The 14717-nt window shown below is 43.6% G+C and overlaps 1 protein-coding gene across 1 annotated transcript; it reads left to right on the forward strand.

Moving 5' to 3' along the window:
* Positions 1-9649: 9649 nt before the first annotated feature.
* Positions 9650-14717, forward strand: SHISA3 (shisa family member 3). The gene is made up of 2 exons (XM_048508800.1): positions 9650-9963; positions 12755-14717. Exons 1-2 carry the CDS (start codon positions 9666-9668, stop codon positions 13207-13209), a joined length of 753 nt encoding a protein of 250 aa, XP_048364757.1. The 5' UTR covers positions 9650-9665; the 3' UTR covers positions 13210-14717.

Below are 14717 nucleotides of genomic sequence, written 5' to 3' on the forward strand. Positions count from 1 at the left end.
AGCTCTTCCCCTTTAAGTTTGATTGCTATGGCTGTCTATATTTCTTGGCAGGAGAGAAATATAATTCTTGTAAATGTTTATTTCCCCCTCTCCGACACAAGCATGAAATTGAGGAGAATTGGCAAAGACTGGAATTTTACATTATGACTTTCACATCAAAGTACCGAGAGGCAGAGCTCCTTTCAGGTGGCGATTTTAATGCCAGGTTAGGCAAAAATGATTCTTCCTTAATAGCCAAATTCAATAGGAAATTGGGGTTCTTAGGAAAGGAGAAATTTCATCCAACAAGCCAATCAAGACTTAGTAGAGATGCTGGCAACAATTTCTCTGGAGCTTGCTTAAAACTTTTTTCCTTTAAATTAAATATAAACATCTCAAATGGTACAACCGATGATGATCAGCCAGGCAAGTTCACTTTTATGGCAGGGGCCAAAGCCAGTACAATAGATTGTGTGTTGGTGGGAGATTCTTTACCCCCACAAGTTGAAAAATTTAAAGAGCTTCCTTATTTAGAAGGAGCTCATTTCCCCCTCCTCTTGCATTTAAAAACAAGAGCAAATTTATATAGGAATGAAAATGCTTTTGCCCGAGTTAAGAATTACAGAACATCAAAGCATTAGGGTAAAGTGGTCAGAAAGTCTAAAGGAGAAGATCACGAGGATTCTCACTCCTGACAGGCTGGATATGACAAAATAATCCCACAACTTGTATATAGATCATTTCTGGACTCCTCCCCTTCTTCCTATGGCCTCCTGGAGAAAGTTCAATCCAAATGTTTAAGGTCACTCTTACAACTGCCCAAGTGTGTATCTAATGCTTGGATTAGATTAGAAACTATGATGATCAAGGTAGATGCCATAATCAAAATAACTTCAACAAACAGGTGGCTCACAGCTCTTCTCAACCTGCATAGAAATACTGCAGGACAATTTTCAATCAAGTTGGCATAGTGCTATTCTAAGAACCACCCAGCAAATAGGACTTTCCTCCAATATTCTTTTAAATCAGGGGCTCGAGAAAGCCAGGGAGATTGTTAGACAATGAGTTTATGACATAGAGAGACAATCTGGTATAAGGCTTATTCCAGAATATCTGGCTCCTGAAATCTAAAGATTGAAACCAGCCCCTTATCTATTTTTTCAATCTAGAGAATAAAAATCAAAGGAGGATGTTTTCATTGGCTCGAAGTATCACCTTGCCATCGGCTGCCTTAGAGGGTAGAATTAAGAAAATCCCCTATGAAAAGAAGGTTTGTGGTTGCTCCTTGGAATAAGTGGATTTGCTTGAGCACAAGTTGCTTTAGTGTTCTCTATATGATAAGCTTAGAGAAGAAATCCTGGGGCCTGCTTTGACAGAAAAGACTGGAAAAAGATAATAAATGGAAACTGAACTATCTGCTGTTGGGTAAGGACCAAAGAGTTTCCAGTGATGGAGCCCAGTTTTGTGTTTTAGTAAATAAATATAGGAGGGCAGGTGGACAGGAGATCCTGAATTCTTAGAGGAATGGCAAAATAAGTTTTATTTTATATTTTAATTTCCTTATTTCTTTGTAGACAATTTGGAATTTGGCTTTTTATGAATTATTGTTTTGCTGGTTGTTAACCATAAATAAATGTATTTTTATCTTCTAAGAGCCAACACTCTGGAATGTGCTTTTTTTAAAAAAAGAAAAAAGAGAGAGACTATTTTCAGATATTCGAGAAGAAATTTGCATTTAACAAAGCTGAAAAATGAGCAGAAAAAAACCAAGGAGCAAGATGATAATCAGGGGAGCGACCATTTAATGACATTTAAAGACATGCTCATTCAAGGCTGCTTTATATACAGGCTGCCGAAGGGCATTTTCATGTTCTCTTTTAAATAGGAAGTACCTATGTCAGTGTGATTCAAAGGGAACCAACGCAGCACTCGCTTCTAGCTTTGCTGAGCATGGATGCTGAGGAGACACAACCCCAAATTCAGTCACCATGGCCTTGGACAAGTTGTGATGTGTCAGGTATGAACAGTGATAATAATTGTTCAACAACACACACAACACAAGCCTTTATTGGCATATAAAACGGGACAAAGTTTTAAAACAAGGTTAAGAAATACAGTTAAAATTGCTAAAATTACTAATTTCCAGTATAAAATTTGCAACAGTTTCACAAAAGAGCACATCAGAGCTGTTCAGGAGATTGGGTATCTTATAACACTCATGCCACTGAGAATATTTCAAGAAAATGGAATTCATGTATTTCATGAGTATCTTATTGTATTTAGGGCATAGAAACAAAGAATGGTCAAGTGTTTCAACCGTAGTCCTATCACATGAACAAACTCTTTTAGAACGTTCCATATTCTTAAATCTTCCCTCCAGCAGAGCTGATGGCAGCACATTACATCTTGCAGTAGCCAAGGCTCTCCTCTGGGTGGGATTTATCAGCAGACGAAGATATGCTGCCATAATTCCACGCTCGCATGGGATTAATAATGTAGTCAGAGAACAGGTTGTCTTGGCAGCACGAGTCAAATTATGAAAATCAAGATCCAAGAGCCTATTCTTAACTAGTCTGAAGGCTTCCACCTTTGTGAGCATAAGGAGTGATTCCAGGGGGAAACCAATAGCTTCAACCTTTCTAAAGATCAAAGTATACCATTCTGAAATAAAGTGATCTGATAACAGAGAGGGAATATAGCTATTGGATCCCACTAGAAAATGTATATGCAGCCAATATTTTATGGCCCTTATCCATGCCAAGGTTTCTAGAGTTGTTTGGCCCATCTCAATGCACAACGCAGCATAAGGCACACATCTAGGGAGCCCCATGATAATAATTGCAATTTATGCAGCTCATATTGAAGGGTCTACAACAGTGGTGGCGAACCTATGGCATGGGTGCCAGAGGTGGCACTCAGAACCCTCTCTGTGGGCACGCGCGCCCAGAGTTCGTCATGTGGAGGGGCAGAAAATCAACCCCAACAAACATATATAGGCTGGCCTGGACACGATCCTTTACCTGGAAGTAAGCTCGGTTGCTGGCAATGGGGCTTGCTTCTGAGTAAACCCTCCTAGGGTCGTGATACACCCATTCGAAGCATTGCACGGTTGCTTCACTAAGCTTACTCCTGAGTAAGCGCACCTCGGAGCCAACCATTTTTTCCAAACTAAACCCTCAGTATGCAGGTTAAATTGCCATGTTGGCACTTTGCGATAAATAAGTGGGTTTTGGGTTGCAATTTGGGCACTCGGTCTCGAAAAGGTTCGCCATCACTGGTCTACAAGCTCCTTTTCAATGGTACATTTCCACAAGTCTTTTGTATATACATTTGTGTACAGAGTGAAGAGCTCTATGGGTACCACCCACCCAGATTTTTGGCGTGTCTAGCTCATGTTCAAAACCATACTTCTAGGATCTTCAAAACCAACGAAAAAGCAAAAGGGGGAAAAAAGTTAATAATGACTTTCCTTGCCTGATTCTGTAAAAATGTTTTCGACTTGGGAAAGAATCTGCACTGTCCCAGTTCTCTTCATCTGATCACATTTTTAGTATAAGCTTCAGATCAGTACAGAAGAAAACTTTGCTTGAGGAAAGTCCTTCTAGTCAAATAAGGTTTGGTATGAAATTGAAATAAAATTGTTTTTGACAAGAAAATAATAGATAAATGCTCCCTTGTTAGCTGCTAATTGGCTTTTGGAGGGGGTACAACTGAAGCTTTGATTGCAAGCTAAAACAAAACATATCAGCGAAAATGAAGGATTACTGTTCGTGCAGCTTCAATATTGATTAAAAACAACTGAAGGGCCTTCTGGAAAGCTAAAGAGAACAGCATTCTGCCACTCTGATGAATATTACCTGACAAAATGTGGTCCTAAGAATACAAGTTATTCTAATTATGAACCAACAAATCACATTAAAGCGGTCAGTTGTGAACAATATGTAAAAAGATGTTGAAGTGAGAATTCCATGTTCCGGCCTGTGAAGGTGAGTTGGGTGTGAACCAGATGCAAATGTTTTTCACCAGTGACACCCAGCCACCCAAAAACCCCACTGAGCCCTACCCCCTCCCCCTCCCAAGACAAAAGCCTGCTGTTGATGAAGCGCCTCCCAAATCCCCTGCACATGCTCCCTCCTCTCAACCCGTAAACCAATCAACCCACCGCCAACATGCTCCACCCCTTTGGAGGCTGGTAGCTTGAGCATCACCTGATGCATACTCTACTCTATTTCAGGTGCCAAGCTAAGAAGCTTCTATTTACCAAAGCTTTTATCTGAAGGGTTCCATTTTTAAAAGCTATTTTATTTTTAAAAGCTACGTTATGGTCTGCTTCTAGCCTGAAGACTGCTTTTGGCTGCTGAATGTTGTTTTATAGGCTGTTTCCGCACAGCCCAAAAACAGTCCCCTAGGGATGGTGAAAACACCGTCCCTGGGGCGCTTTTTGCACAGCTGCATTGCAGCAGCGCCGTGCTCGTGCTGCCCAAGCGGCGAGAAAACGCCGCTTTTGAACCTCACTTGGGGAGCGAGGTTTTTCAAAAGCGTCATCTTCCACCCGCTGCCATGCAAACGGCAGTGGGTGGAAGGTGGCATTTTCCCCACGCCGGCCTCAAATGGCTCCTTACCTCCTCCTGGCTTCCATCGCTCCGTGGAGGCCAGGGGACATGCCTCCTGGCCTCCGTCCCTGCAGTTGTTATCGCTCTGGCCATGGGGGCGTGTCCCCTGGCCTCCACAGAGCAACGGAAGCCAGGAGGAGATAAGGAGCCGTTTCTGGGGCTGCGCAGCTGTGTGGAGCCTGTTCCGTCAGCTGCATAGCCAGCGGGGTCATTCGTGTGAACGGCCCCAGAGCTTGCATCAGCATGAATCATGTCGATGCAGCCCCGCTGCTCTGGCTTTGTGGAAACAGCCATCGTGTTTTCATACTTGAAGGCTTGAAGATTAGTTATGTTTTAAGAGATCTTGAGCAAGCACTGTTGCTTTGTAAACTCAAAACACAGTGGTAAATGTGGAAATTTCAAACCAAATGAGTACCTTACACAAAACTGAAGTCAGTGCCATGGTGATGGAAATTGTATGGAGGTAAACAGAGAAATGGAAATAGGTGTGGAAATTCCAGTGCAGAGAAGGACCTCATGTAAAACTTGGCTTAAATTGCTTGCTTGTGCTATCCAAAGTTGGTTTACCCAGAATCCTATTCAAGCCCATCCAATAGGGCTTACTCTCAGGAAATTGTCCTTAGGATTGGGCTGTTCTTATGTATTAAATTAGTCTAATCTTTCTGATTCGCCTTGATAGTTTTATTAGACGGTGTCAAATATTTTAAACTGAATTTATACTTTCAATACTTTCCCTTCACAATAATTTCAAAAACTGACCTGTGAAAAACACCTGAAATGTGACAAATTTAGCTCCCAAATCCTCAGTCGTCTAACCCACCAATAACCCCCACAACTACACAAGAATTTTACAAGATCATTTTTTCAGCAATGTTCAATTCTAAGCACATATACTTAAAACTAAGCCGAACTGAAGCCAGTAGGACTTAATTTCTTGTAAGTGCGTTTATGATTGTGGCCACAGTAAACAAATAGTGGACTATTTAATCTTTTTATCATGCAATAGTTACAATTCCATATACTAAACGCTAGAGGGAACTATTTCACTATTTTTGTTAGCCAAATCTAGAAATAGTACACAACACACTTTGTTCTTTTGTTTCCCTCAACCTGCCAACAGCTCAAATCAGTGACACAGACTTTGAAATGTTTGACAAGTGGTCAGGCTGAGGTATCCATATTCATACCACAAATGATGGCAGGAAATTCAAGGGGCAGTCAAAATAAACTCTTTCTCCCTCCCCCCATTGCTTTTTGAGCAGGATTCTTGGTTTTGTGCATCCAGTACCAAGGCCGAATGTCCAGACCAGAACTCTTATGGCCTTTCATTTCAGTTGCGTCCCAAGATCGGTCTTTGGTAAATACTTTGTGTCCTCACTGGGGAGAAAGGTGTAGCACAAATGAAGTAAGTTCATAAATCAAAGTTTTCCTATCTAGAACATTCTGCAGCTACAACCATCAGGTTCCAACAGTGAAACAGTGGGTGGGCTTTGTTACCTGTCTGAGCCTTTTGGATGAGCTCAGCCATACATTTTTGGACATAAAGTAACAAATAGTTCACAGTTGAATAGCTGCATCTTCCATTGAGCTGCTAGCAAAGCCAGGAAAGAGTCTAGATGGATGAAAAGGGACCATAGGACTGACTGATCCAAATTTTCCATACTTTGCTTTGTTCATATTGCAATGCCCTTCTCAATGCTTTAACAAGATCACTAGCGGTGAGCTATAGAAAGAGACAAATAGCCCTTAAGTCAGTATTACCAAAGACTTATCTATGGAGACACAAGGACAGAAGAAATACCAGGACAACAGCAGCACGCAGCAATGTAAGCATCAGAGCATTGCAAATAAGAAGTGACTGGGAGCCTGCCCAGTGAACAATGTTGCTTTCTGTATGAGAGTTGTGTGTGACAATCAGACAAAAATAGGAGGGAGGGAGAAAGAGACAACATTTGGAAACACGGAGTTAATCTAATTCTTGGTTTCTGACTATCTTACAGATTGTACCTGACTATACACATTTCATAACACATTAAGGGAGTATCTCGGTTATGCACGGCAGAGGCGATTTTAGGTGGAAATGGCTCCTGGGAGGCATGTAGAAAATAGAAAACCCTTCTCTGGAAAATATAAAATCTTTCTCTCTTGAGCATTTGGCTCACTGGGCTTCCATACCTAACATCACTGCTGCTATATTTCGTTAATCATCAGCATCACTGTATTTCAGTCTGAACCACTGTCATTGGTTCCAATTTGTTTTAAACAGAAATCATCACGAAGCAGCAGAAGCCTTGATATGATTTTAGTTAAGCTGTAGTAACTGTGAGGACTATTGCTTGATGGAACACCCGAAATAGGCTTCAATATCTGTGTTAGGTAACCTTAACATAAAGATTTATTGGCAAAAATAAGGCTTCTTTGGTATCTTGCTATGTGATCTTTGGTTGAAGGTTTAACGTATTTTAAGTCTGTTGTAATGTTTAAAGTGAAAACAGATCACAACCCACAGTCGTTTACTTACATTCCCTCTACTTTTCTGTAAATCCTGAGATTAGCCATATCGTGAAAGCAAAACAAGAACTCTCTCTTATTTTTGAAAACAAGAGAAACCGTGCCTCACATTCATTCATGCTCCCTCACACGTCTTTGCATTCGGTATTTGCCTTTTTCTCTGTTGCTTCTTTTCACTTCTAAACTTCCTTTTCCTTGCCAGGTTTTCAGAGAACAGTTCTTGTGGTACAAGCTACTGGAAACGTTTCCCACAGGCAAACCTTGACAGGAATAGGAACCCATTAATTATTACACTAGCATTCTCCTTGTAATTTTACCACCCACCATGTCTTCCTAGCGACACAGAACACATATAATCTTTTTGTCCTTAAGTTGTGGCAGAAATCAGAGAAAGAAAAGAAGGAACGACATATTACCTGTTGCTATTAGCACTATATGAGAAATACTGGAGACACAAGACGAAGGGCTCAGCGTTTTACTTCATATCCCAGGTACCGCCACATTTCTGCCTCTTCCTCTTCCCATCCTGAAGTGTGGCCTTCATCATTAGAACCACCTCTTTGCAGGTGTACAAACTGCTGAAGGTGCAAGGTACTTCAGATTCCTTGATGAGGGTATACTTTCACCCAAGTGCTCCATCGATAACTCATACCTTTCTGTTTCCACTGATTATAACAAAATATTTACACCAAATGTATTCCTTCCTAGGGCCTTTCCCCACTTACCTTAAGCCCCGCGCTACTCTCCGAAAGTAGCGTGGGGTCCCCTGGGACTCCCCACGACAGGGGCGGCGACAGCGCAGCTGCCCCAACGCTGCTGCTGTCGCACCCCCTCAGCGTGCAGCATCCCTGGCGCTCTTTTTAACGCCGCCTTGTGATGACCCCGAGCAGAGCGCGGGATTGTGGGGACGCCCGGGCGTGCGGCATAGGGGGGATTAAGGTAAGTGGGGAAAGGCCCCTAGTTACATGACAATTTGTCACACATTCTGTGAATCTGCACAGACCCTGCAAAGTGCAAAAGGAGTCACAGGAAATGGCATCTTTAGCAGGTCAGTTTCCAGTCCATAAACAATCAGGTTTGTAGACCTCAGGACTGTTAAGAGAGGCATACAAGGAAACCCAGGATCAGATCCTTGCTAGGCCACAGAAAAGCACATGTTCTCAGTGTAATCCTCCTCACAGAATTGTTGCGAATGCAGAAGAACCACATAAGCTGCTTTGGGTCCCCAATGAAAAAGGATAGGCTAGTTTACAGAAACAAAAAACAAGGCCTTCCATGTGACTTATGACCTGGACCTATGCCACCCAAAAGAGTGGCATAAGTCCATTTAGCCCCATGGAGGGCTTTTGGGCAACTGGGGAGGTTTTTTGTTTTTTTCTGCCTCCCTGTGCTGCCTGAAAGCCCTCTAGAGGCAGTGTGGTGGTGCGCCGTCTCAGGCTTTGGATAGGGCTGCCTGCCTTTTTCCAGCCTAACCGACCCCACACCACAAAATCAGTCTCCTTCAACATTAGCATGAACACAGGTGTCAAGCTTGTGGCCCTTCAGATGTTATGGACTACAGTTCCCATCATCCCCTGACAGCATCATGCTGGCAGGGGATGATGGGAGCTGTAGTCCATGACATCTGGGTGGCCGAGAGTTTGACACCTACAGTGGTTCTCAGTCTTCCTAATGCTGCGACCCTTTAATACAGCTCCTCATGTTGTGGTGACCCCCAACCCTAACATTTGTCCATTTTACAGCTGGAGAACACTGTTGCAGAGAGTCTTAGGGACCCTTGTGAAAGGGTCGTTGGACCCCCAAAGGGGTCCCGACCCCCAGGCTGAGAACCACTGCTATAGCAGAACATGAAACTTGAGGGTGAGGGTGTTTTTTGAAGGGGATATCCTTGCAGTCTTTAAGGGCCATTGAAAGTTGGTCATAGTCGGAACACGAGTGTAGAATCGGGAGACCCAGGTTCAAATCCCCATTCTGCTGTGGACACTTACCGGGTGACCTTGGAGGAGGGGGGGGGAAAACAATTTTGAGTCCCTCGAGGAAGAGAGCAGGGTACGAATAAGGAATAATAAAAAACAGAGTCAGTTTTGTAACGGGCCTTAGGCCCATTCCGCATATGCAGAAGAACGCACTTCCAATCCACTTTACTGCTGGATTTTACTGTGAGAAATAGCAAAATCCGCTTGCAAACAGTTGTGAAAGTGGATGGCAAGCCTATCATTCTGCATGCGCGGAAGGGGCCTTCGTGAGAAAGGCGGCCTGCAAACGACCCAAGAGCTCAAGACCCACTTTAGAAGGAAGTCACCCACTTGACCCGTCGAAGGGACGCCGGTGCAGACACAGGCCGGAGCAACGCGAGCTCCCACTCGAAGCCGGCAAACCAAACCCCGACCCAGCACCCGCAGTCACGGGAGGAGGCGCCGGGGGTGCCCTGGGCTGGCCTTATTGGGGGGGGGGGGAGCAGCTCCAGCCGGGGCCTGGGGAGGGGGGAGAGGGAAGGCGGCGGACCGCGAGCCGGGGAGGGAGAGCGCGCCTTGCCGGCGGCGGGAAGGGGAGCGGGCCACCATGGGCGCCTGCTGGCTGCGCTGCGTGCTGCTGGGCTGCTGCCTGGCGTGGCGCTGGGGCCGGGCCCAGAGGCCGTCAGGCAGCGGCGTCGGGGGCGAGTACTGCCACGGCTGGGTGGACGCGCACGGCCGCCCCCACGAGGGCTTCGCTTGCCCCGAGCGCTTCGACGCCCCCGGCGCCACCATCTGCTGCGGCTCCTGCGCGCTGCGCTACTGCTGCGCCCTGGCCGAGGCGCGCCTGGAGCAAGGCGCCTGCACCAACCACCCCGACGAGCCCGCCCGGCCGCCCGGCCGCGCCCGTGAGTGTGCCCTGCTGCAGCCGGGGGTGGCGGGAGGCCGTGCGAGTCCAGGTTAAGCGCCTTGGCTGCAGCGGACTTCGAGCGGGAGTCACTCGCGGGAGGATTGCACGAGAGGAAAGCAAGAGCGGGCAAGCCGGGCGCCTTGGGGCGCGGGGCGGGGATCCAGGTGGTTCCTGGTCGCCGGGAGTTGGGGATCCTTTTTGCAGCCGATCTCTTCCCTTTTGCAAGACTCCCGGGTGGGACTTCCGAGTCAGGATTGCAAACTCCAGGCGAAGCGTCGCCCGGGCTGCGCGACATGTGCCTGTTTAGTCCCCGGGTGCTGGGGAGGCTGTGTACAATCGAAGGATGTAAGCGTTTAAGGATGTTCGTTCCCCCTCTGTCCCGTTTCCCGCTTTTAATGAACTGATGCGGTAAATCCTAAACACCCTTTCACGGCAGAAAGTGCTGCGGAATGCAACGGGAGTTATTTCTGAGCGTTCCTGTTTTCGTCTCCGTATGAAAGGGATCGTGAGGTTGTGGAGGAAAAGTGGAGCTCTCGAGTTGTACATGGGATAGCCTGAGTACCTTCCGAAGTGGGAAATATCTTGCAGACCATGTGCTGTCCAAGGCTTTCAGGACGGAGTCAGCCGGCTGTTGTGGGTTTTCTGGGCTGTGTGGCTGTGGTCTGGGAACCTTTGGCTCCTACCCTTTCGCCTGCATCTATGGCTGGCATCTCCCGAGATGCGGGCAAAACGTTAGGAGCAAAAACTACCAGACCACAGCCACACAGCCCGTAACCCACTACAGCCAATCTTGTGGACAAGTTATGACTATTTAGAATCATCAGTAACAAATTGCACCAAGTGGCTTACTCCAGAATTAAAGCAGCAGCAACTCTTTTAATGGTATTGACTCTGTTGGCTTCAATCCAAACTTAATAATAAAAAAACTCTTATTCAGTATAATAATGTCAAATTTACAGTACTTAACATCTGATAACTCAAAGACCTGCCCAGACCATGTCTTCTGAATTTACACTGGGTCTGCTATTATTAGCATCTTGTTTAATTAATGATGCTGCAATTTCTGTTTTGTGTAACGGATTTATCGTTGCAGCTTTCATCATACCAGTAGTAAGATGATTTGTAACTATTTTGAAGTTATACTTTTACGTTTGTATTTCTATGCCTGTTTTTCTTTGAGTCATGAGATGTTGTATCAGATGAGAGATACTGTATATTTGATATTATTATGTGGATAAAAGTTTTTTGGATTATTAAGTTTGGATTTGAGCCAACAGAGAAGCTATACTATTAAAAGAGTTGCTGTTGTTTCGAGACGTTTTGGAGTGAGCCATTTGGTGCTATTTGTTACTGAGGATTAGGAGAGTTCGTTGCACCTACCCTATTTTGGATGATAGTTGATAGTCTGGACTAATGGTAGGATTTATAGTCAGTGAGACCTCTTATTTAAATGATAAACTGGTCTGTTGCTAAAATACAAGCAAACTACATAAGTCAGGTCATTTGTTCAGTTTGGATATTACAGATGTTCTCATCAACCTGTTGCATTCTAGTATTTTCCATGCATCTTTTTTTTCAGACTTGATTTAATGAATATTTAAACTTACAACGCAACAGCAGAGCCAGGCTGTTTCATGTGGCCTGTCAGAGCACTGCTGACGATTGAAAGGGATCTTGACCCTTTAAAATTTCATTCTTTCACCTTCCAGCTGAATTGATTACTACCTATTCTTTTCCTGCAGTTCGCAAGGTTCTCTGTGATGCTCAAATACTCCCCTGCGTTTTTTGGTCTCCACAGTCTTTGCTTTAACATTGTTATTTTGAATCCTAGTAACAGTCTAAACAATAACATATGTGCAGTTTACTGTACAGTAAAAAAGCACTAATTAACATCTCCCCCAGGAACAAAAGATTATCATTATTAATGGAGAGATTAGGAAGCAATCAATTAGACTGAAAAAAAAGGAAAAATGCAGGCAACAGCAAAACCTTTGTTGATGGGAAGTTGCTTCAGAAAAAACACATAATAGGATTGTGCCCAAAGGAGGATTTTTTTTTTAATGTAGAATGTAGCACATTATTAAGTCCTTTTGGGAGCCTCAATTTTAGTTCGCTGAATGTAAAAAAGGGATCCTTTAGCAAAGTGAAAGTGTGGTTGTGTGGAACAATTCCATACTGATCCACAGGAAAAAAATTGATTTCTGGAATATTAAAGCACTAAATTTCCTTGGGTGTTGTTATAACCCCAAAGCAGTGAGGTAAACTTTTTGAGTTCCTCAGAAATATTAGGTTCTTTCCCCTCCCCACCCCACTCCCCCACACAGAGAACGTAGAGAATAGGGGAAAGAAGAAACAAGAGTGTATTGCTGGTGAAACCCATGATAGATCCCCAATCTGCAATACAGTAGTCTTAAAATGGTATTTTAGGAAATCCTGTGTAGACTATAATTAGGTTACATTGTGCCCATGTGAAACACTGATGGATGTATAAAAACATATAGTAAAAGTGAAAAGAAGTATGGGAATAAGTTGAACCAGCACATCTGAGCCTCAGCAATTGCAGAATTTGTGCTTCTAATGAACCAAAGGATATTTATTTCTTCCTGAACTAGTGTGGGATCTTATCTGAATTGTGTAAAGGAGTTATTCATGTGAATTGGTCTTAATGCTTTTTAATTACATAACAACCTTTGTCAAATTCATCTTTGTATTCTGAAGGAAATATACATAATTTGTTTTTTAAATAACGTTGACTTTTTGCCATTTTTTTCCCCTCCCTCTCTGCTCAGAACCGGTCTATGTACCTTTTCTTATCGTTGGATCGATATTTATTGCCTTCGTCTTTGTGGGCTCTCTGGTCGCCGTTTATTGCTGTTCGTGCCTAAGGCCCAAGCGGACTTCGCAGCCGCCCATCCGATTCTCTCTCCAGAGCTACCAGATGGAGACTTTACCAATGATCTTGAACTCCACAAGTCTAAGGACCCCTTCACGGCAGTCCAGTACGGCGACAAGTTCAAGTTCTACTGGGGGCTCCATCCGCAGGCTCTCATTTGCTAGACCTGAATCGGGATGCATCATGGCCTCTCCGCCTCCCCCTTATTCATCTGGCTGTTTACAAATGGGCCATTCTGTCCACCTCTCGCAGCCTTCTGGATTTTTGGTATCAGCCCCGTGTTTTTCCTATCCTCTCCGTTCTGAACCACCGGTAACTGGAAAGAGCGTTCCAGATTTTAGTCCGAGCTGAAAGGAGTTTTTCAAAACAGAACGCTGGATTCACAGAGAAGCACAGTTAACTCCTGCTTTGTGTAGTTTTCAGCAATGTGTTTTGTGGCCACGGGATTCAAAACTATGCGAATGGGTGAGCTGCCCTTTTGCAAGTGCGTATGGCTGCAAAACGAATGTCCTGAATTGCAGCATCACCCTCGTGTCGGCCGTAGTTAAAAATATGTTGCAAACTAAAGTTTTCTCTTTGGAGTTCATGCGTACATCTGTAGTTCTAACCTGAGCAGAGGTCCTACGGATACATGTAGAATAAGGCACTGTGGGGAAATGAGGGAAGAAAATTGTAGAGGACAGCTAAGTAATGGCCATGGCTTAGTCTAGCCGAAGTTAAGCACTTTTAAAGGTTCTGTTCCTTTGGCACTTCTGAGTAAACATGTTGAAATTTGAACTACATGTCGCGTGTGTTTGTGTGTGGCACCAAGTCCCAGCTGACTTATGGCAACTCAGTAGGGTTTTCATGGCAAAAGACATTCAGAGATGGTTTGCCACTGTCGGCCTCTGTGTGCTGAGAGAGTTCTGAGAGGACTGTGAGTGGCCCAAGGTTACCTTCACATCTTACTGATTTTAACATTCATGTTTCTCCAGTTAAATTCAGCATACTGACCCTGGGCTGGATTGACTGGGTTAAAGGGGTGGGTAGGAAGAACTTAGGTTTACTATCCACAAGCAATCAAAATAAGAATTAGCATCACTAATCATAATGAGAATTATTTTATAAATTAGTATTAAAATACTGGAGCATTTAAATGGCAAACTGTGAAATTAGATTAATCAATATCGCCCAGAAACTTTCAAAAAGTATATAACAAGGACATAAGCAATCCATTTGCTAAAATCCTTGTGCCAGCAAGTAAGGACTGAACTATAAAAAAAACTGTAACAAGACTGATTTTACAAGCGGATGCGATAGAGCAGATGTATAGAACTGAAAGCCCTATAGAGTGTATAGTATAAGGATACAGAGCAGGATTTTAATATTGAGTTTCATGTATTGTCTGGGGTCTCACAGTTCAGACGTCATCTAGGTAGTGTATACAAATTACACAGATTTTTAAATGTTAAATTTCACAGATGTTAAATTTTACAGATTTTAAAGTGTTAATAGTAGAATTAGTCTTAAATATTTTCTCAAGGATGTATTTATTGTGAATGTCTTGGAAAACACAAGCTGGATAGCACGGTCTTAAAAGGTTTTATATGTAAAATTAGCACTATGACTCTTTTTTTAAAACTGTAATTCAAAATGTATAAGCCCAGTTAACACTATTTAGAAACCACAGGTTCTTTACCCAACAAAATGTGAGGAGGAAATACTTTAGTTATCAAATATGTTTGTTCCGAATGGACAAAAATGTAATTCACTGCAAAATTACAGAGTTGTCATCTGTAAAGAACACAGCTGATCAGCCCTGAGATACGTTAAAGCATATGAAAATGATGTCAGAAATAAAGTTTAAGTAAGTTTGTGAA

This window comes from Sphaerodactylus townsendi, linkage group LG10 (genome assembly GCF_021028975.2).
Source record: "Sphaerodactylus townsendi isolate TG3544 linkage group LG10, MPM_Stown_v2.3, whole genome shotgun sequence".
Classification (NCBI taxonomy): domain Eukaryota; kingdom Metazoa; phylum Chordata; class Lepidosauria; order Squamata; family Sphaerodactylidae; genus Sphaerodactylus; species Sphaerodactylus townsendi.